This window comes from Oncorhynchus mykiss, chromosome 12 (genome assembly GCF_013265735.2).
Source record: "Oncorhynchus mykiss isolate Arlee chromosome 12, USDA_OmykA_1.1, whole genome shotgun sequence".
NCBI classification, from domain to species: domain Eukaryota; kingdom Metazoa; phylum Chordata; class Actinopteri; order Salmoniformes; family Salmonidae; genus Oncorhynchus; species Oncorhynchus mykiss.
This window is the reverse complement of record NC_048576.1, coordinates 7,895,107-7,918,472: the sequence shown is the minus strand read 5'-3', so window position 1 is coordinate 7,918,472 and position 23,366 is coordinate 7,895,107. Positions and strand designations below refer to the sequence as shown.

General features: G+C 43.4%; 3 protein-coding genes across 4 annotated transcripts in view; 1 reads left to right on the top strand and 2 right to left on the bottom strand.

Moving 5' to 3' along the window:
• LOC110536907 (lysosome membrane protein 2) overlaps positions 1-5,717 on the bottom strand; it is a 59,741-nt gene extending 54,024 nt beyond the window's left edge. For both annotated transcript variants that reach the window (XR_005034852.1, XM_036936807.1), the window contains exon 1: positions 5,149-5,717. Coding sequence is in view for 1 of the 2 variants with exons in the window: in XM_036936807.1 (XP_036792702.1) it covers positions 5,149-5,271 (123 nt within the window). In the remaining variant the exon portion in view is untranslated. The remainder of the gene's footprint in view (positions 1-5,148) is intronic.
• Positions 5,718-17,557: 11,840 nt separating this feature from the next.
• On the top strand, positions 17,558-18,847 carry LOC101268972 (liver-expressed antimicrobial peptide 2). Its single transcript, XM_021622583.2, has 3 exons — positions 17,558-17,694; positions 18,093-18,232; positions 18,380-18,847. Exons 1-3 carry the CDS (start codon positions 17,635-17,637, stop codon positions 18,414-18,416), a joined length of 237 nt encoding a protein of 78 aa, XP_021478258.2. The 5' UTR covers positions 17,558-17,634; the 3' UTR covers positions 18,417-18,847.
• Positions 18,848-18,873: 26 nt separating this feature from the next.
• Positions 18,874-23,366, bottom strand: part of scarb2c (scavenger receptor class B, member 2c) — a 39,562-nt gene continuing 35,069 nt past the window's right edge. Inside the window, exons 11-12 of the mRNA XM_021622581.2 lie at positions 22,804-22,956; positions 18,874-21,796 (exon numbers count right to left, since the gene is read on the bottom strand). Coding sequence (XP_021478256.2) covers positions 21,758-21,796; positions 22,804-22,956 — 192 coding nt within the window. The 3' untranslated portion in view covers positions 18,874-21,757. The remainder of the gene's footprint in view (positions 21,797-22,803; positions 22,957-23,366) is intronic.

Below are 23,366 nucleotides of genomic sequence, written 5' to 3'. Positions count from 1 at the left end.
TATGTATAATGAAAACATTGTATGTTAAAAGCACTGTGTTTTCTGAAGTCATGGGCTTCTAACACCAACAAACAGAGATGTCCTGAAGATCGAACGTTACTGGAAACAGAATTTCCTGGGCTTCTAACACCAACAAACAGAGATGCCCTGAAGATCGAACGTTACTGGAAACATAATTTCCTGGGCTTCTAACACCAACAAACAGAGATGCCCTGAAGAGAGAACGTTACTGGAAAAAGAATTTCCTGGGCTTCTAACACCAACAAACAGAGATGTCCTGAAGAGAGAACGTTACTGGAAACAGAATTTCCTGGGCTTCTAACACCAACAAACAGAGATGCCCTGAAGAGAGAACGTTACTGGAAACAGAATTTCCTGGGCTTCTAACACCAACAAACAGAGATGTCCTGAAGAGAGAACGTTACTGGAAACAGAATTTCCTGGGCTTCTAACACCAACAAACAGAGATGCCCTGAAGAGAGAACGTTACTGGAAACAGAATTTCCTGGGCTTCTAACACCAACAAACAGAGATGTCCTGAAGAGAGAACGTTACTGGAAACAGAATTTCCTGGGCTTCTAACACCAACAAACAGAGATGCCCTGAAGAGAGAACGTTACTGGAAAAAGAATTTCCTGGGCTTCTAACACCAACAAACAGAGATGCCCTGAAGATCGAACGTTACTGTAAACAGAATTTCCTGGGCTTCTAACACCAACAAACAGAGATGCCCTGAAGAGAGAACGTTACTGGAAACAGAATTTCCTGGGCTTCTAACACCAACAAACAGAGATGTCCTGAAGAGAGAACGTTACTGGAAACAGAATTTCCTGGGCTTCTAACACCAACAAACAGAGATGCCCTGAAGAGAGAACGTTACTGGAAACAGAATTTCCTGGGCTTCTAACACCAACAAACAGAGATGTCCTGAAGAGAGAACGTTACTGGAAACAGAATTTCCTGGGCTTCTAACACCAACAAACAGAGATGCCCTGAAGAGAGAACGTTACTGGAAACAGAATTTCCTGGGCTTCTAACACCAACAAACAGAGATGTCCTGAAGAGAGAACGTTACTGGAAACAGAATTTCCTGGGCTTCTAACACCAACAAACAGAGATGCCCTGAAGAGAGAACGTTACTGGAAAAAGAATTTCCTGGGCTTCTAACACCAACAAACAGAGATGCCCTGAAGATCGAACGTTACTGTAAACAGAATTTCCTGGGCTTCTAACACCAACAAACAGAGATGCCCTGAAGAGAGAACGTTACTGGAAACAGAATTTCCTGGGCTTCTAACACCAACAAACAGAGATGTCCTGAAGAGAGAACGTTACTGGAAACAGAATTTCCTGGGCTTCTAACACCAACAAACAGAGATGCCCTGAAGAGAGAACGTTACTGGAAACAGAATTTCCTGGGCTTCTAACACCAACAAACAGAGATGCCCTGAAGAGAGAACGTTACTGTATTTATCTTACTGTGATTAATGATGACAGTTGTTTATGAAGGTACTCTGTACAGTAAAAAAACAAATAGTTTAGGCTAAACCGTTCTGTACCATATATACAGTAGAGTATATTTCAATAGATTAGGTGTGCAGACATTAGTGGAATATGTTACAATTTAACCTCTGAATTCAATTATTTATTAAACCTGTCCTACACGCCAGTTTTCACCCAAAGATTTTCCAGGAACCTTTCCTCACTTGCTTACTAACCGTTACAAATGACTTGTCACATCCAGCTGGTTTGGCACTTAAAGGAGTGAGAAGGTCATTATGTATGTGAGTAAAGCACAAAAAGTTATACTCATATTAATTTATTTATGTACAGTTAAAAGCTATCTTTGACCTTGCACATCCACTGTTTTACAACTGTGACTTACTTATGACTTCTGTAACAAGGCCAAGAAATCCCCCAGGGGTCGGTAACAGGTGGGTCCGTGGGCCAAAACTGCCCCGCGAGGGATTGTTTTTGCCCCCTACCCCAAAATTTGTCATCTATTTTTTATTTTTTTATTATAGTTTTTGGCAAAAAAAAAAAAAAAAAAGCATAAAATCACTAGGGATTCAGCAAAAAAAATCAAAATAATTTAGGAAACCTGTTGTCCGGGTTTGGCCGGGGTAGGCTGCCATTGTAAATAAGAATGAGCTTTTAACTGACATGCCCAGTTAAATAAATACAAATAAAATAAAAAGAGATGTGATCGTGTCTCAATGTAATCAAGGTGTGAAATTAGTGTTATTTTCTAATACAATCTAAGTTGCGGTCAATTTGCAGTGTATAAATTATTACAATTATTTTCCAGTCCGGCGGACTATTTGTTCCAACAAAAATCACGGCCCGTGTCTGAATCTAGTCGCCTACCCACACACCCCAATCCACAAAACCAGGCAGGAAGTCTGTGTGGAATCTGAACCCAGATGGAGAGGATTTTTAAACATCAGTCACACTATGCATTTTGTGTCCCAAATGGAGCCCTATTCCCTATATAGTGCACTACTTTTAAACAGGACCCCATAGGGCTCTGGTCTAAAGTAGTGCACTATAGTATATAGGAAATAGGCTCTCCATTTGAGATGTACCCATAGTTCCATGAACCTAGCTTCAGTCACACTATCTATCCTGTTCTTCCCGCCATTGAACCCACAGGCTGTGTAGCATCTTGATTCAATCAACAGCTGCTTAACCCACGGGGTATATTACCCCCTTTTATCGCTCCCTCTGCCTCCCTCTGCCTCCCACTGCCTCCCTCTGCCTCCCACTGCCTCCCTCCCTCCCACTGCCTCCCACTGCCTCCCTCTGCCTCCCTCTGTCTCCCTCTGCCTCCCTCTGCCTCCCACTGCCTCCCTCTGCCTCCCACTGCCTCCCACTGCCTCCCTCTGCCTCCCACTGCCTCCCTCTGCCTCCTACTGCCTCCCACTGCCTCCCTCTGCCTCCCACTGCATCCCTCTGACTCCCTCTGACTCCCTCTGCCTCCCACTGCCTCCCTCTGCCTCCCTCTGCCTCTCTCTGCCTCCCTCTGCCTCCCACTGCCTCCCTCTGCCTGCCTCTGCCTCTCTCTGCCTCCCACTGCCTCCCTCTGCCTCCCACTGCCTCCCACTGCCTCCCTCTGCCTAAAAGTAATTTGTTTGGGCAGTGGCCTAGCTCTGGGTTGGAGCACCAGAGGGTTGTCTGCATGGGCTAAGGCACGGTTAGTTATTCTTAGCTGTGGAATCCATCCTTTGCAACCAACTGCAAGGAACCTCCTCTGACACATGGGGAAAGTTGTATGAACAGATTTAAACTAAATCACCTTAGAATCATAAATAATTGGAACACAGAACTGTTCACTCTCATTCTCTACATCCCGTACTAAAAACTGTAAAATGGTTTTAATAAAAAGCATTACTGTAAACATATTCTAAGTTATATGAAATGTTGTCATTGTATAGTTATTCAACTACAAGAGGTTGAATTGTGAAAAGGAACATGCAGTATTATGTGATTGACCACACACACACACACGCACACACACACGCACGCACGCACGCACAACAGGTGGACAATTGTACATATAATGCAATGCAGTTTTCCACATGTGAGACAGATCTGCCTCCCAAATGGCACCCTATTCCCTACATAGTGTACTACTTTTAAACAGGACCCCATTGGGCTCTGGTCTAAAGTAGTGTACTATATAGGGAATAGGGTGCCATAGGGCTCTGGTCAAAAGTAGTGCACTATATAGGGAATAGGGTGCCATTGGGGATGCACAGAGAAGATGCCTCGTCCTTATCCAGCTCAGGAAAACGCTTCTGACTGAGGTTCTTCAATGAGAGCATGGAAAATGCATATTAGTGGCATTTGTCACACCCTGATCTGTTTCACCTGTCTTTGTGATTGTCTCCACCCCCCTCCAGGTGTCGCCCATCTTCCCCATTATCCCATGTGTATTTATACATGTGTTCTCTGTTTGTCTGTTGCCAGTTAGTTTTGTTTCGTCAAGCCTAACAGCGTTTTTCCCTCTGTTCCTGTCTCTCGATTGTTCCTGTTTTCCCGGTGTCGACCATATCTGCCTGCCCTGACCCTGAGCCTGCCCTGACCCTGACCCTGAGACTGCCCTGACCCTGCCCTGACCCTGAGCCTGCCCTGAACCTGCCCTGACCCTGCCCGCCGTCCTGTACCTTTGCCCCACCTATCTGGATTACTGACCCCTGCCTGCCCTTGACCTGTCTTGTGCATGCCCTTGTGGGATTAGTAAACTGTTGATACTTCGACATTGTCTGCATCTGGGTCTTGAAACGTGATAGCATTGAACAGTAGCACTAATCACAACAACAACAACAACAACAACAACAAAGTGATGATATATCATGTAATCTTATAGGGGTTTACAATGTTTATCATATCAATAGGGACTGAATGCTATTGTAAACAAAGGACTCAAATCTGTATTATTGAATTAGACAAGTCAATGTTTTGCTTGTTAGGCTTCCTGGATAGTTTAATTAGATAAGTCGATGTTTTGCTTGTTAGGCTTCCTGGATAGTTTAATTAGACAAGTCAATGTTTTGCTTGTTAGGCTTCCTGGATAGTTTAATTAGACAAGTCAATGTTTTGCTTGTTAGGCTTCCTGGATAGTTTAGTGTGTCAAATTATACACCCTTTGTGACAAGATTGACTGAAAACTGGGACAATGTAATGATGATAAAGGGTATATAATACATATTCACATGCATGTACCTAGCTACCCTCTTGTTCAACAACAAGGTGCCCTCCATGATGTCTAAAATCATAGTAGTTGTCAACATACAGTATAATTTCAACATCATCTGTGTAAATAATAGTATAGGTTACAGCTCCTTCCCTGCAGAGATAAATGTTGACGCCTATTTTTCGCTCTTCAGTACAGAGCTGATGTACCATAGCTACCCTGGGCTGATATATGAGAGAGAGGCAGACCCTAGTGCATGCAGAAGCCGTGTGAACAGCAACACTTTCATCAATGTTTTTACTCTGACCAGAGGCTTTTCAGTCTCTACAAATATTATTTCCACTCAAGCTGTAGGCCTATGAATGAAAACATCTCGTGACTTAAACCATTGTTATAACACTATAAAATATAACATACAAATGACTTAACTTTTGTATAATAAATACATTTACCTTTTTTAACCGGTTATGGATCAAAGTTTGAAATACTTGAGTCACAACCAAGCCAATCCCGATGATGAGTAGACTGGCGCAAACAATCCCGACTCCATATATCGCACAAGATCTTCGCGTCATGATAAAGGTGACTCCGAGACAACAGTGCGTAAAAGTTCGACCACTGCGTAGAAGAAGCGGAGGATGATGCCGTTGAAACGTGGCTACTGAGCCTGCTGTGTTTTTATCTGCAAGTTCCCTTCACTGTGCAAACGGTAACAAAGAAACTTATTCAAAGTTGACCTTGTTGACTGATCTTAGTGATCCGTTTTTTCGATGGTTTCTGCAAGATGTGACAGAACTTCTATTCTGCAGGAGCGACCGTTTTTTAGTCGACAAAATGAATAATAACGGTAATCGTTTCTTTATACTTCTTAGTTTATAGGCGGTCCAAGAAAGGGGAATTAAGCTAACTTTAATTAACCATCCGCTTTCTGGTTAATAATGTAAAATATATTTCACAGCAAAAGGAGTTGGGCTGCTGTCCGGGGTGGTGAAGGTGTAGTAAGCTGTATAAAACATGCCAGTGGATATTTGTAGCGTCCTACAAGGTCACACTTGTGCCCTCCGTGCGTTAGCGAATGTTGATTGGTTACAACTTAACGGCTGTTGTCTCCCCTCAACACGTGTGTCAGTGCTGTTACAGGCTGGGGCTGTGGTCTCAGAGCATGTCGTATTATTCTGTACATACATCCGAGACACTCCATTTACTATGACGTTTCCTATGGGATGTATTACTTTGTGGATGTCCATCACCCATTTCATATATGTTACGAATTTGGCTACAATACGTAATATATAATACAAATTGTACCCTAATTATATTTTATGAATTTGCTAAACTGAGGCTGTGGTCGTATTATGTAAATCCAAGTCACTCCATTCAGTATATGTTACGTTTTGAATGGAATGTATTCATTTGTGGATGTCATCACCCATTTCGTATAATATGTTACGAATTAGAAAAACATACAATATGTTACGCATTTTCTAAACATTCTATACGTTACGAATTCTAGCTAGGTGTCTAGGTAGCTAATGTTAGCTAGGCTAGTGGTTAGGGTTAAGTTTAAGAGTTAGGTTAAAGGGTTAAAGTTAGGGGAATGGCTTAGCTAAAAGGGTTACTGTTAGGGTTAGGGCAAGGTGTAGCTAACATGCTAAGTAGCTATTTGTAAAGTAGCTAAAAAAAAAAACTAGTATGAAGTTTAAGGAAAATGAATTGGCTAAAATTGTCATGGATGAGATTCGAACTCACAACCTTTGGGTTGTTCTATGAGTTAATCTTCATCCATTTATGTGAATTCTGAAGAATTTGAGTCATAATAAAATCACATAAAAAAAAACAGAAATGCTTCATAATTCATATAGATCAAAAATAAATGTATCAACTCACTACTTTTACTGTAAGTCGCTCTGGATAAGAGCGTCTGCTAAATGACTCAAATGTAGGTAAAGGTTGTGTTAACTGAGTGCTATTATTTCATAGAACAAAACTTATAAGATCTCCTAAGCCTGTGTTAACCTCAGATCTTATTTTCTGTGTTCTTTCCAAAACCCTATTCTTTCCCCATACATTTTTCGCAAAGGGATGGCTGGACGAACCAGACTACAAGCTAATGAGCTCTATAGAAATCCCAGATGACACTTGTAGGTGATGTCATGGCGACATTGGCTAGTTTAGCAGATGTGTAGAAATAAGTAATCGGAGTCTAACTGTCATCTAGTGCCGAACTGCGCATGTGCAGGCCGTCAAACAAACGCACTACTTTCGATATAAAGTTGTTTTTGACTCAAATTAAGGTTAGGCTTTCTGGTAGGGACATCCCAAGGATTCCGGATGCCCAGGCTCAATGGCAAAAACGTGCTCACAAACTGTTCACATGAAAAAATATACTTTAAATTGTTAAATACATTTACGATGTATTTGACAATGGATCAATTACATTAACCATCCATTCAAAAAATATTGACACGTAAAAAAGTGATGGTAAAAATTGTGAGATAGTCATTAGTGCTTGCCAAATTCTAATAAGAATGAAAGATTGCTGTGAAAGAAACAGTCTTGTAGGTCAAAAACTTCAACACAGGAGAGGGAAAGTAAGTTTTCCATGCAATTTTATTATCTTTTTTTTGGGATACATGAACTCTGCTTGACGATTTAGCATTGGTAGTTAACTAGCCTAGTGTTCGCTAGCTGGCTAACTGTAGGTAGCAAACGTTAGCTGGCCTACAGTACCAACTAGGTACTTCATAGTCTTCATAGTCATAAATCCTGTGCAACAAGTAGTGACAACCTTGTACTTATGCAGATATTACAAATATGTACTCTGTGGTGTATTACTGTGTTTATGGCTCTGTTTTTGGCGGCAGGTAGCCTAGTGCCTAGAGTGTAGAGGCGGCAAGTAGCCTAGTGGGTAGAGTGTAGAGGCGGCAGGTAGCTTAGTGGGTAGAGTGTAGACGCGGCAAGTAGCCTAGTGGGTAGAGTGTAGAGGCGGCAGGTAGCCTAGTGGGTAGAGTGTAGACGCGTCAAGTAGCCTAGTGGGTAGAGTGTAGAGGCGGCAGGGTAGCCTAGTGGGTAGAGTGTAGAGGCGGCAGGGTAGCCTAGTGGTTAGAGTGTAGACGCGGCAAGTAGCCTAGTGGGTAGAGTGTAGAGGCGGCAGGGTAGCCTAGTGGGTAGAGTGTAGAGGCGGCAAGTAGCCTAGTGGGTAGAGTGTAGAGGCGGCAGGTAGCCTAGTGAGTAGAGTGTAGAGGCGGCAAGTAGCCTAGTGGGTAGAGTGTAGCGGCGGCAGGGTAGCCGAGCGGGTAGAGTGTAGAGGCGGCAGGTAGTCTAGTGGTTAGAGTGTAGAGGCGGCAGGTAGCCTAGTGGTTTGAGTGTAGAGGCGGCAGGTAGCCTAGTGGTTAGAGTGTAGAGGCGGCAGGTAGCCTAGTGGTTTGAGTGTAGTGGCGGCAGGGTAGCCTAGTGGTTAGAGTGTAGAGGCGACAGGTAGCCTAGTGGTTAGAGTGTAGAGGCGGCAGGTAGCCTAGTGGTTTGAGTGTAGTGGCGGCAGGTAGCCTAGTGGTTAGAGTGTTGGGCCAGTAACCGAAAGGTTGCTGGATAGAATGTCCAAGTTGACAAGGTAAAAATCTGTCGTTCTGCCCCTGAGCTAGGCAGTTAACCCACTGTTCCCCATGCACTGAAGACATGAATGTCGATTAAGGAAGCCCCCCCTCACCTCTCTGATTCAGAGGGGTTGGGTTAAATGTGGAAGACACATTTCAGTTGAAGACATTCAGTTGTACAACTGACTAGGTATCCCCCTTTTCCTTTAGAAACAGATGATAAGATTGTCAGAATGGGTAACGTACTTTGTAGGTACACAATAATTACAAGTAAGTACACCTCAAGATACATTTAATTTTAACCAGCTAAATCCTGTGTAACACCTAGTAATTTTTTGTTTATTTATTTTATTTCACCTTTATTTAACCATGTAGGCAAGTTGAGAACAAGTTCTCATTTACAATTGCGACCTGGCCAAGATAAAGCAAAGCAGTTCGACACATACAACGACACAGAGTTACACATGGAGTAAAACAAACATACAGTCAATAATACAGTATAAACAAGTCTATATACAATGTGAGCAAATGAGGTGAGATAAGGGAGGTAAAGGCAAAAAGGCCATGGTGGCAAAGTAAATACAAATAGCAAGTAAAACACTGGAATGGTAGATTTGCAGTGGAAGAATGTGCAAAGTAGAAATAAAAATAATGGGGTGCAAAGGAGCAAAATAAATAAATAAAATAAATACAGTAGGGAAAGAGGTAGTTGTTTGGGCTAAATTATAGGTGGGCTATGTACAGGTGCAGTAATCTGTGAGCTGCTCTGACAGTTGGTGCTTAAAGCTAGTGAGGGAGAAGTGTTTCCAGTTTCAGAGATGTTTGTAGTTTGTTCCAGTCATTGGCAGCAGAGAACTGGAAGGAGAGGCAGCCAAAGAAAGATTTGGTTTTGGGGGTGACTAGAGAGATATACCTGCTGGAGCGTGTGCTACAGGTGGGAGATGCTATGGTGACCAGCGAGCTGAGATAAGGGGGGACTTTACCTAGCAGGGTCTTGTAGATGACATGGAGCCAGTGGGTTTGGCGACGAGTATGAAGCGAGGGCCAGCCAACGAGAGCGTACAGGTCGCAATGGTGGGTAGTATATGGGGCTTTGGTGACAAAACGGATTGCACTGTGATAGACTGCATCCAATTTGTTGAGTAGGGTATTAGAGGCTATTTTGTAAATGACATCGCCAAAGTCGAGGATTGGTAGGATGGTCAGTTTTACAAGGGTATGTTTGGCAGCATGAGTGAAGGATGCTTTGTTGCGAAATAGGAAGCCAATTCTAGATTTAACTTTGGATTGGAGATGTTTGATATGGGTCTGGAAGGAGAGTTTACAGTCTAACCAGACACCTAAGTATTTGTAGTTGTCCACGTATTCTAAGTTAGAGCCGTCCAGAGTAGTGATGTTGGACAGGCGGGTGGGTGCAGGTAGCGATCGGTTGAAGAGCATGCATTTAGTTTTACTTGTATTTAAGAGCAATTGGAGGCCACGGAAGGAGAGTTGTATGGCATTGAAGCTTGCCTGGAGGGTTGTTAACACAGTGTCCAAAGAAGGGCCAGAAGTATACAGAATGGTGTCGTCTGCGTAGAGGTGGATCGGAGGCTGACCAGCAGCAAGAGCTACCTCATTGATGTATACAGAGAAGAGAGTCGGTCCAAGAATTGAACCCTATGGTACCCCCATAGAGACTGCCAGAGGTCCGGACAACAGGCCCTCCGATTTGACACACTGAACTCTATCAGAGAACAGAGAAGTAGTTGGTGAACCAGGCGAGGCAATCATTTGAGAAACCAAGGCTGTCGAGTCTGCCGATGAGGATGTGGTGATTGACAGAGTCGAAAGCCTTGGCCAGATCAATGAATACGGCTGCACAGTAATGTTTCTTATTGATGGCGGTTAAGATATCGTTTAGGACCTTGAGCGTGGCTGAGGTGCACCCATGACCAGCTCTGAAACCAGATTGCATAGCAGAGAAGGTATGGTGAGATTCGAAATGGTCGGTAATCTGTTTGTTGACTTGGCTTTCGAAGACCTTAGAAAGGCATGGTAGGATAGATATAGGTCTGTAGCAGTTTGGGTCAAGAGTGTCCCCCCCTTTGAAGAGGGGGATGACCGCAGCTGCTTTCCAATCTTTGGGAATCTCAGACGACACGAAAGAGAGGTTGAACAGGCTAGTAATAGGGGTGGCAACAATTTCGGCAGATAATTTTAGAAAGAAAGGGTCCAGACCCCTGTCAGTGAGGTCAACCTATATCTGATCTGTTTTTGTCAATTAAACCAGGTTAACCTATATCTGATCTGTTTTTGTCAATTAAACCAGGTTAACCTATATCTGATCTGTTTTTGTCAATTAAACCAGGTTAACCTATATCTGATCTGTTTTTGTCAACTAAACCAGGTTAAGCTATATCTGATCTGTTTTTGTCAACTAAACCAGGTTAACCTATATCTGATCTGTTTTTGTCAATTAAACCAGGTTAACCTATATCTGATCTGTTTTTGTCAACTAAACCAGGTTAACCTATATCTGATCTGTTTTTGTCAACTAAACCAGGTTAACCTATATCTGATCTGTTTTTGTCAATTAAACCAGGTTAACCTATATCTGATCTGTTTTTTCAATTAAACCAGGTTAACCTATATCTGATCTGTTTTTGTCAACTAAACCAGGTTAACCTATATCTGATCTGTTTTTGTCAATTAAACCAGGTTAACCCAGGTGGAATACTTTTTTTCTCCACTCAACAACATTGAGTGGAGATTATGAAGAGTGGGCATTCACGGCAATTAGATCCTTTTGAGCCTCTAAACTTTAATCTCGGACACCCAGCAAATCTGTCCACAAGACATTACAACCTTGTGACAGTTATTACTAAATCGGATGCAGCTGAGAAGAAACTAAACACTAAATTGGACGACCTATGCTTGTTACCATGCTCGTCATCAACGGGCAAGTTTCCACTGAATTCATTCCACTGCAATAAAGATGTCTTAAAATGAAGTGTTAACGATCAAACTATAGGGAAAATTTAGGGTTGGAACTGGGAACTCTTATAAATGTCAAATTAGCCTCGTGGTTAGTGAGAGTATCAGCACAAAGGGTTAATCGATATGGACCCCATCCCTTAACACTGCTAACAGGAGCCTCTGATCTGTCCTGGCCAATAGTGCTGCTAACAGGAGCCTCTGATCTGTCCTGGCCAATAGTGCTGCTAACAGGAGCCTCTGATCTGTCCTGGCCAATAGTGCTGCTAACAGGAGCCTCTGATCTGTCCTGGCCAATAGTGCTGCTAACAGGAGCCTCTGATCTGTCCTGGCCAATAGTGCTGCTAACAGGAGCCTCTGATCTGTCCTGGCCAATAGTGCTGCTAACAGGAGCCTCTGATCTGTCCTGGCCAATAGTGCTGCTAACAGGAGCCTCTGATCTGTCCTGGTCAATAGTGCTGCTAACAGGAGCCTCTGATCTGTCCTGGCCAATAGTGCTGCTAACAGGAGCCTCTGATCTGTCCTGGCCAATAGTGCTGCTAACAGGAGCCTCTGATCTGTCCTGGCCAATAGTGCTGCTAACAGGAGCCTCTGATCTGTCCTGGCCAATAGTGCTGCTAACAGGAGCCTCTGATCTGTCCTGGCCAATAGTGCTGCTAACAGGAGCCTCTGATCTGTCCTGGCCAATAGTGCTGCTAACAGGAGCCTCTGATCTGTCCTGGCCAATAGTGCTGCTAACAGGAGCCTCTGATCTGTCCTGGCCAATAGTGCTGCTAACAGGAGCCTCTCATCTGTCCTGGCCAATAGTGCTGCTAACAGGAGCCTCTGATCTGTCCTGGCCAATAGTGCTGCTAACAGGAGCCTCTGATCTGTCCTGGCCAATAGTGCTGCTAACAGGAGCCTCTGATCTGTCCTGGCCAATAGTGCTGCTAACAGGAGCCTCTGATCTGTCCTGGCCAATAGTGCTGCTAACAGGAGCCTCTGATCTGTCCTGGCCAATAGTGCTGCTAACAGGAGCCTCTGATCTGTCCGCCAATAGTGCTGCTAACAGGAGCCTCTGATCTGTCCTGGCCAATAGTGCTGCTAACAGGAGCCTCTGATCTGTCCTGGCCAATAGGGTAAGATGTGTTCTTCCCACCGCTGCTGTGTGGAGCAACACGTCTGGTCAGTGAGACTACAGTAACAAGGTAAACGCCATCTAGTGGACTGCACAACACATGACAGTCTTCTGACGAAAAGAGGTACATGTTGCACACTACAGTAGCTAGTGATGCCTACTGTGTATCAAAACAGGGCAGGTGTGAAACTGCTGGTATCACCACATATCTGCTGCTGACCTTTCTTTCCGGATTACATTTTTTTTGCACAATTTCTTAAATTGATTGATTTGTATCCTGACCATAACAAAATCAGCCAAAGTATGTAGGGGTGGCAGGTAGCCTAGAGGTTAGGTCGTTGGGCCAGTTACCAAAAGGTTGCTGGATTGAATCCCAGAGCTGACAGGGTAAAAAAAAAAATCTGTTGTTCTGACCCTGAACAAGGCAGTTAACCCACTGTTCCCCGGTAGGACTACATATGCATCCTCGTGTGGTTTTTGGAACATGGCTAAAAGAAGTCTGGAGCTGTTGTTATTACAGGTCCCTAACCACCCTGCTATCTCTGTCAACAACCACTCTCGGTGTCCCAAATGGCACCCTATTCCCTATATAGTGCACTACTTTTGACCAGAGCCCCGTGGGCCTTAGTGAAAGTAGTGCACTACATAGGGAATAGTTTGTCATTTGGAACAGAACCACTGTCCTATCTCCCCCGACAACGATGGAACTCCAAACACACATGCTGTATAGTGTCTTTCAGACCCCTTGACTGTCCCACATTGTGTTACATCACAGCCTTATTCTAAAATTGATTTTTTTTTTATCCTCAGAAATTTACACACAATATCCCATAACGACAAAGTGAAAACAGGTTTTTAGACATGTCTGAAAATGAATAAATAACATAAATACCTTATTTACATAAGTATTAAGACCCTTTGCTATGAGACTCAAAAATGAGCTCAGGTGCATCCTGTTTCCATGGATCATCCTTGAGATGTTTCTACAACTTGATTGGAGTCCACCTGTGGTAAATTCAATTGATTGGACATGATTTGGAAAGACACACACCTGTTTATATAAGGTCCCACAGTTGTCAGAGCAAAAACCAAGCAATGAGGTCAAAGGATGTGTCTGTACCGCGCCGAGACAGGATTGTGTCGAGGCACAGATCTGGGGGAGGGTACAATTGATTTATTTTTTTGCCAGGCTATTTAGAGTTTTCCAAAAGTCACCTAAAGGACTATCAGACCATGAGAAACAAGATTCTCTGGTCTGATGAAACCAAGATTGAACTCTTTGGCCTGAATGCCAAGTGTCACTTCTAGAGGAAACCTGGCACCATACCTACAGGGAAGCATGGTGGTGGCAGCATCATGCTGTGGAGAGGTTTTTCAGCGGAAGGGACTGAGAGACTAGTCAGGATCGAGGCAAAGATGAACATAGCAAAGTACAGAGAGATCCTTGATGAAAACCTGCTCAGGACCTCAGACTGGGGAAAAGGTTCACCTTCCAACAGGACAACAACCCTAAGCACACAGCCAAGACAACGCAGGAGTTGCTCTGGGACAAGTCTCTGATTGTCCTTGAGTGGCCCAGCCAGAGCCTGGACTTGAACCTGATTTAACATCTCTAGATAGACCTGATAATAGCTGTGCAGCGACTCTCCCCATCATTCTGACAGAGCTTGAGAGGATCTGCAGAGTCAAATGGGAGAAGCTCAATTGAATCCATTTTAGAATAAGGCTGTAATATAACTAAATGTGAAAAAAATTCTAGGGGTCTGAATACTTTCCGAATGCACCGCACCGTATGTCACAAATGGTGTGATTAACAAAAGACGAGGTTGGGGGTGATGGTTTTCCCACAGTGTTGAGGAATGCTCCATTCACTAGTTCATATTGTTTGTCAGACCCCAAGCTCCAAGTCTTGGCTCACCTTCTGTGGCTGACACGGATGACTACTCACCAGGCCGCCATGTTTGGCAGCGATGACAAAATGACAGCGATGGAGTTGGCAAGAGCACCACTCAGGCTTAGGACCAGGCTAGATGACCGCATAGGTTGGTTTACTGTACTGTATGTGAATAACAGGATGGGGATGATGAGAGAGAACTAGAGCTGTTGCACCAGACCATGACCCCCCCGTCTTGACCCCTAATCTATTATACTGCAACAGAAGGTGTTGAGGAGCTTGTTGATTCAGGGACTTCAACTCCAGGGGCGGCAGGATAGCCCAGTGGTTAGAGCGTTGGACTAGTAACCGGAAGGTTGCAAGTTCAAATCCCCGAGCTGACAAGGTACAAATCTGTCGTTCTGCGACCTGAACAGGAAGTTAACCCACTGTTCCTAGGCCGTTATTGAAAATAAGAGTTTGTTCTTAACTGACTTGCCTAGTTAAATAAAAAATACCACTCAAATCCGTCCGTGATTGGAAGTCCTATAGGGCGACAGATAATTGGCCCAGGTTTGGCCAGGGTAGGCAGTCATTGTAAATAAGAATTGGTTATTTAACTAACTTGCCTAGGTTACATTTAAAAAAATATATATATAAAAAAAAAATCCTCCTACACTTGTAGGATTGTCTGCTAAAATCACACCAATGGACGAAGCTAGTACAAGAATGGAATATAGTCTGTGTTTGGCAGAACCCCTATGGACCATGGACTTTTATCTGGGACTGACCATAATCATATATCTCTGGATCTTCCACTAACACACCAGAATATAAACTGAACCACCCCCAATATACAGTGCTGCTGCTGAATTCATGTGAGACCACTGTGCTCCTGAACTCTGCATATGTGAGACCACTGTGCTCCTGAACATGTGAGACCACTGTGCTCCTGAGCCCTGCATATGTGAGACCACTGTGCTCCTGAACTCTGCATATGTGAGACCACTGTGCTCCTGAACTCTGCATATGTGAGACCACTGTGCTCCTGAACTCTGAATATGTGAGACCACTGTGCTCCTGAGCCCTGCATATGTGAGACCACTGTGCTCCTGAACTCTGCATATGTGAGACCACTGTGCTCCTGAGCCCTGCATATGTGAGACCACTGTGCTCCTGAACTCTGCATATGTGAGACCACTGTGCTCCTGAACTCTGAATATGTGAGACCACTGTGCTCCTGAGCCCTGCAAATGTGAGACCACTGTGCTCCTGAACTCTGCATATGTGAGACCACTGTGCTCCTGAGCCCTGCATATGTGAGACCACTGTGCTCCTGAACTCTGCATATGTGAGACCACTGTGCTCTTGAACTCTGCATATGTGAGACCACTGTGCTCCTGAACTCTGAATATGTGAGACCACTGTGCTCCTGAAGCCTGCATATGTGAGACCACTGTGCTCCTGAACTCTGAATATGTGAGACCACTGTGCTCCTGAACTCTGCATATGTGAGACCACTGTGCTCCTGAACTCTGAATATGTGAGACCACTGTGCTCCTGAGCCCTGCAAATGTGAGACCACTGTGCTCCTGAACTCTGCATATGTGAGACCACTGTGCTCCTGAACATGTGAGACCACTGTGCTCCTGAGCCCTGCATATGTGAGACCACTGTGCTCCTGAACTCTGCATATGTGAGACCACTGTGCTCCTGAACTCTGCATATGTGAGACCACTGTGCTCCTGAACTCTGAATATGTGAGACCACTGTGCTCCTGAGCCCTGCATATGTGAGACCACTGTGCTCCTGAACTCTGCATATGTGAGACCACTGTGCTCCTGAGCCCTGCATATGTGAGACCACTGTGCTCCTGAACTCTGCATATGTGAGACCACTGTGCTCCTGAACTCTGAATATGTGAGACCACTGTGCTCCTGAGCCCTGCAAATGTGAGACCACTGTGCTCCTGAACTCTGCATATGTGAGACCACTGTGCTCCTGAGCCCTGCATATGTGAGACCACTGTGCTCCTGAACTCTGCATATGTGAGACCACTGTGCTCTTGAACTCTGCATATGTGAGACCACTGTGCTCCTGAACTCTGAATATGTGAGACCACTGTGCTCCTGAAGCCTGCATATGTGAGACCACTGTGCTCCTGAACTCTGAATATGTGAGACCACTGTGCTCCTGAACCCTGAATATGTGAGACCACTGTGCTCCTGAACCCTGCATATGTGAGACCACTGTGCTCCTGAACTCTGCATATGTGAGACCACTGTGCTCCTGAACGCTGAATATGTGAGACCACTGTGCTCCTGAACTCTGAATATGTGAGACCACTGTGCTCCTGAACTCTGCATATGTGAGACCACTGTGCTCCTGAACTCTGCATATGTGAGACCACTGTGCTCCTGAACTCTGAATATGTGAGACCACTGTGCTCCTGAACTCTGCATATGTGAGACCACTGTGCTCCTGAACTCTGAATATGTGAGACCACTGTGCTCCTGAACTCTGCATATGTGAGACCACTGTGCTCCTGAACTCTGCATATGTGAGACCACTGTGCTCCTGAACTCTGAATATGTGAGACCACTGTGCTCCTGAACTCTGAATATGTGAGACCACTGTGCTCCTGAACCCTGCATATGTGAGACCACTGTGCTCCTGAACTCTGCATATGTGAGACCACTGTGCTCCTGAACGCTGAATATGTGAGACCACTGTGCTCCTGAACTCTGAATATGTGAGACCACTGTGCTCCTGAACTCTGCATATGTGAGACCACTGTGCTCCTGAACTCTGAATATGTGAGACCACTGTGCTCCTGAACTCTGCATATGTGAGACCACTGTGCTCCTGAACTCTAAATATGTGAGACCACTGTGCTCCTGAACTCTGAATATGTGAGACTGCTTCTCTGTCCACACCAGTTCTGGTTTCAAATAGTAATTGATTTGTTACAAATAATCTAGCTACTATTGAAGGAGGTTGTCTGGTGCAATGGAATAGTCTAGTCCTAAAAGTACAAACACTATCTGGAACTCCAGGCAGACTCAATAAAGCAACAAATTCGATGGGAAAAAAAACCTCCAAATACTATTTGAACCGAAGTCTGACCCACCCAACTCCGAGAGGATAGGAGCCATAGCATGGTAAAAAAGGTGTCAGTGACCTACCCTGCAGACGTGGAGATGCCCTCATTTTGACCCCGGGTAAAGTGTTCTTAGAACACGCCCCCCCCCCCACCGATGATCGTTGCCCTTGGCAACCCTTATCAGATAGATTAGCACCTCTAATAAAAGTGGCCGGTCGAAGCTCCTCTAGTCTCATTTACACAGAATTCAGGAGTCTAGTCTCTGCTCTCTTCAACATGAGGACAGCACAGTACATTGCCCTCTTCATGTTCCTGACTCTGCTCTGCCCAATCCAGGTAGGATGCTAAGTCTTTGATCTTGTCCACCAGCCGGTTCACTCTATGCAATACACAATGGAGCCTGGGAAGAGGTTAGCCTATATCTGATCTGATGCTATATCAGCTTGGCATTAACATGAAGTTTATTTAGTCCTCATTCGCTCTCCCTGGAATTTTGCCTTTTGGATCAAGGTCTAAAATTGTATTGGGAAATTTGCTAGCATTGCTGCAGGTTCAGATTACTGCAGGTTGTAACTTCAGTGTCTGTCTGTGTTGTAACAGACTATCTACAGAATGACTTCCGTCAGGCTGTTTCAGTCAACAAACCATGTTTCAATGAGACTTAAAATAAAATCCTGCACACTGCATTTGTTTATAAAGGAGAATGACGTTACGCCTTCCTCCACCTTCCTAAGGTGCAGACCGCTCCTGTGCCTGAGGATTGGACGGGCCTGATCACCCGAGCCAAGCGCTCTCTCCTTTGGCGATGGAATACTCTGAAGCCCGTTGGCACAAGCTGCAGAGAGCACGACGAGTGCGGGACCAAATACTGCAGGTACTGGATTTGAATAGGGAGAGCTATAAATCAAACCATAACACTAGCTTATACTAATTTCCAGTGCTATGCTCCTATTCAAAACAATTCTTTCCATTTTTAACACATTTTCTAATCTTTGGATATTTTTGTCCCATTTCATTACAGGAAAAAGATCTGTTCGTTCCAGGTTTTTATATCTTGAACTGAAATATATAACTCTGGACACGGCCAGAACAACAATCAATGGAGAAGCAACAATCAATGGAGCCTGTCAATGGAATGCCTAACTGTACAAACTGATGACACAGGATTTGAATTGGCTCGCCAAATATTTGGTAAAAACAGCTAACCAACTCATTTGAACAGCTCGATAATCACTTCCTAACTGATAAAAAAAAAATATATATATATGTACCAGGTACAGTCTAACAGTAAGTAAGCTGTAAATGTTGTAAAGTTACATGAACCCTGTGTCAGTATGTCCAATCAGATAATAGCATTCCCATTGGAGATACTTCATCTATCCAATCAACAAAATGTTTTAAAACAAAATACAGAAAATGCACTCAAACCAACATGAAGCAGTTTATTGACAAGAAATAATAATGTCTGTGGAAGATACGTTCAAAACTGTGACGATGCCATGGAGCCATTATTTATTTGTAAATTATTTATTTGTAAATATTGTCAAGATTGTACACACACACCACACACACACAATGTAAATAATGTTAATATATATTATTGGAATTTTTTTGTGACATGGTAGTGGAAGTATTTTATTGTTTCTTAAAACAACAACAACCAAAAAAGCCCATGCAGGTTCTCTCTCTCTCTCATAGAGCAAAAATAATAACACACATGTCCAATAACAAGTATAACTCGTACTAGTTCAGATGAAGGACAGAAAAATGAATATGAAAAAAGTAGTCTGCATGCCAGTGATCGGAACGTAGAGTTGTGAACATTACTTGGACGCTCCACAGATGGTCATACTATCAACAAACTACCTGTTGATATACCATCTGTTGATAAGCAACTGCTTGCTAAAGGTTATAACTGCTTGCTAAAGGTTATAACTGTTTGCTAAAGGTTATAACTGCTTGCTAAGGTTATAACTGTTTGCTAAGGTTAGTGTTAACTAACTAGGTTTAGACTAAGAGTTTAGGGTTAGGATAAAGTTTAGGGTTAGTAGATTGCTAGTTGAATGTTACCGATACTCTTTTATCACGCTAAAATAGACAAGTATACACATGCCTGTCCGTTGTGAAACTGGTTCATCACAAAAATAAAGAAATTGGAAACGACGTTTTAAAATGCAGATTTCCGGAAGCAGGAATATCAGTATATGACTTGCCACTTCTCTCAGTGATCACAAGCCCAGCCAGCAGAACATTGTTGCCATGCAAATATCCAGTATTTTCTCATGCGTCTATACTCTTACTTAGTACTGTTTTGACACGGTATCAATTAGCAAATGATATATTTAACAGTGGATTCCAATGCCTGCTGACTAAATACATTTCCTAATGTATGTACAGATTCACTGATCTGTTTGATAAAATGTTAACATCCCCCTTATACGTATGTAGGTATGTAGTTATAATCAGAAGTGGTGAAAAACATTTTAAATTAATGTAGTATGACCTCATCAGGTGTTCGGTTCAATTCCATTTCAATTCAGTCAATCCAGGATTTTTTTTAAATGTCAGTTAACCACCTGAATTTAAATGGAATTGACCCGTACCCTGTAGCTCTTATTTCACACAAACCAGACAGATCATTCCTCATAGGCCGACCAGACAGATCATTCCTCATAGGCCGACCAGACAGCTCATTCCTCATAGGCCGACCAGACAGATCATTCCTCATAGGCCGACCAGACAGATCATTCCTCATAGGCCGACCAGACAGATCATTCCTCATAGGCCGACCAGACAGATCATTCCTCATAGGCCGACCAGACAGATCAGTCCTCATAGGCCGACCAGACAGCTCATTCCTCATAGGCCGACCAGACAGATCAGTCCTCATAGGCCGACCAGACAGCTCATTCCTCATAGGCCGACCAGACAGATCAGTCCTCATAGGCCGACCAGACAGATCAGTCCTCATAGGCCGACCAGACAGATCATTCCTCATAGGCCGACCAGACAGCTCATTCCTCATAGGCCGACCAGACAGATCAGTCCTCATAGGCCGACCAGACAGATCAGTCCTCATAGGCCGACCAGACAGATCATTCCTCATAGGCCGACCAGACAGATCCTTCCTCATAGGCCGACAAGCAGTATAAAAACATATATAAAAGTGACAATGTCACCGGGGTGTGTAATATAAGAACAACTTCCCTGCGCTAACGCCAGCAGTCCAAATGGGGGATGTTTTGATACTGTAAAACTTCAATTAAAAGTCTCAAATAGCCACCTGTCCCTTTTAATAGCCAGGCGACGGCACATATTTCAGCAAATAAACGCCTGGGCTCTAAATTAATTATTTTACGAGGTTGACATTAATTGTTTACGAGGTTTGACTTGTTACATTAAACAATTCGGTAACGACTCAAATTATAGCAATCATCCGTTTTTAATCGGGCATTAAGAAACCTCTAGCATTTGGCTGCTAACAGCTGAGAACGGCTAACTAACTGGCAAGCACAAAAACAGTCAACAACTTCGGGAGTACAGACCCCCGGTCAGATCGCCCTCTAGTTAGTGGTGAAAGTAAGAACTTCCGAAAATGCACAGTCAAAGAAGAGAATCATTATTCTGTCAAGGAAACATTTTTTTTTTCTAAATAAAAGGCATACTAACAGAAAATAAACTTGACAATATGTAAATGATTAGAATGCTGGAAGTGAATTCTGGAATTAAACAATTAACTATGGAAATTAACAAAAGTTGTGTGCATTAAGGAAATAGACGCCTGGCTCAAATAGAAGCCTGTCTCTAATATACATCTGTTGTGTTAAGTGATTTAAACAAATAAACACCCAGGCTATTAATTGAAGTTTTACAACATTCCGAATCCTAATAATGACAGCGATAGATTATAATAATATTGCAATTCTTTTCAACAGCCTCTCAATGGCTGACATGATCTTGGCAATCTGCCCGAGCTTCTATCCTCTCCCATTCCCTACTATCAGTGTTCCATCTCTCTGGGTGACCCTAAAACACAACATTTAAAAGCAAGAAAAAAATCTTAAATAAAATGTACAGTCAGCTTCCGTGTAACTCATGTTAAAAAACAAACCATTTTGGATAAAAATAAAAAACAGATTAAAAAGTCAGACTTTAGAAATTATTTTAACTATTCATTTTCAAAGATTAAAAAACATTCTCAATCTGGTTCCTGATCTAGCCTTACAGTAGAGTCAATAGTGAGGTTATGGTTAACAGGGTAGAAGCTGATTAAATCTGGTAAAGTGGAGATAGTACACAGTCAGAACCCTTGATATTGTTAACAAAACATGGATGGCAATCCTAATCCTGTCCTCCCAGGATACCACTTCCGGTGGAGCGAATTCTACTCCTTGAGGGACTAGGACTTCAGAAGGGGCTGGCGTTCGGCAGAAGAGCTCTGAGGAGAACATTTTAAGAAAAAAATAAAAATAATCAATATTTAGTCCGATCTGATTTCAGATCTGTTTTCAGATAACGAGCCTTACATTTTGTGTACCCCAGGACTCAAGTATAAAGTATAAAAGGACTTGGCTCGAGAAAAAAGGACTTGAGTATGAAGGGCTGAGTTTTAGGCAAGGGTCTAGGGACTCAACTCTGACTTAGAAGTTTGACCGACGAGACCTACATGTGTTCTTGATGGTTGATTTCGCCCTTGTACATCGTTAGATAAGAAAACAGACCAACAGCCAGCCAGCTATACCTAGTAATGACTCTCTTTAAGCACATATTGTTTTGATAACATCCTGAGTGGGGAACATGCATCCATCATAGAAAGCTGTGTGGGAGTTCTCCGGATGCTGCCAAGGTTACTTTTAAATTTTTTTTTATACCAAAACATTATTGAATACTGGATTCTGATTGGCTGAATACAGTTCTTTGTGGGAACAGCCCCTGATAACGTGTCGGGAGCCTTCTCTTCCTCCAGTTTCCTGGTATTATTACACTAACATGTAGCTACAGGGTGGAGTTGTTTATGACTTACATAACTACTCCCAAAATGGAACAGATGACATCTTCATGAAGTCATAGGTTTCCCAAACTCTGTCCTGGGGCCCCCTCCCGGGGCCACGTTTTGGTTTTTGCCGTAGCACTACACAGCTGATTCAAATAATGAACCTTGATAAGGAGTTGGTTACTGGAATCAGCTGTGTAGTGCTAGGGCAAAACCAAAACGTGGCCCCGGGGGGGGGGGGGGGGGGGGGGGGGGCCCAGGACAGAGTTTGGGAAACCTTGACGTAGCCTATGACTTCATGAAGATGTCACCTGTGGGCCGTTAACCCACTGTTCCTAGGCCGTCATTATGAATAAGAATTTGTTCTTAACTGACTTACCTTGTTAAAATAAAGGGTAAATAAAAAAATTTAAAAGTGCACTACTTTGGACCTGAGCCCTACGACCTCTCACCTCTGGGATCCGTTGACGACACTGGGCCACCATGAAAATCACGCCCAGGAGGATGCCTAAGCCAATCAGCATAAAGGGTATGTTGACCACTACGTTGCCCTCCGCCACGATCACCTGCAGCTGTTTGGCCGATACCTCATCGATCACAACACTCTGTGGGGAGAAGAGAAGACATAAGGGGGTCATACATGCTTATGTCAAGTCATACCATGCATTATAACTGGATCGTAAGAGGTAACAGGTAAAGAGTTAAATAGCTGAGGAACGCTCAACTCTGTTCTCTTATATTGAGGCAGAGTTGAGTTATAACTGGTCAGGCGATGTGCTAACAACAACATAAGCAAGTGTGTCTGTGTGCAAGATAACCTGTGATGTTCTGTTGACAAAACCACAGAGATCGTGGTGACAAAGTCACGACTTCCGGACTTGTCTCTGTGCTGCTAAGGCTGTTTGTTGATACTTGCCAACTTTTTAAAATATTTTTTTTAACTTTTAATAAAAATATAGATTTAACACATTTACCACATCGAGTAATTGTCTCTGGCCCCCTTCCAGTTAAGGAG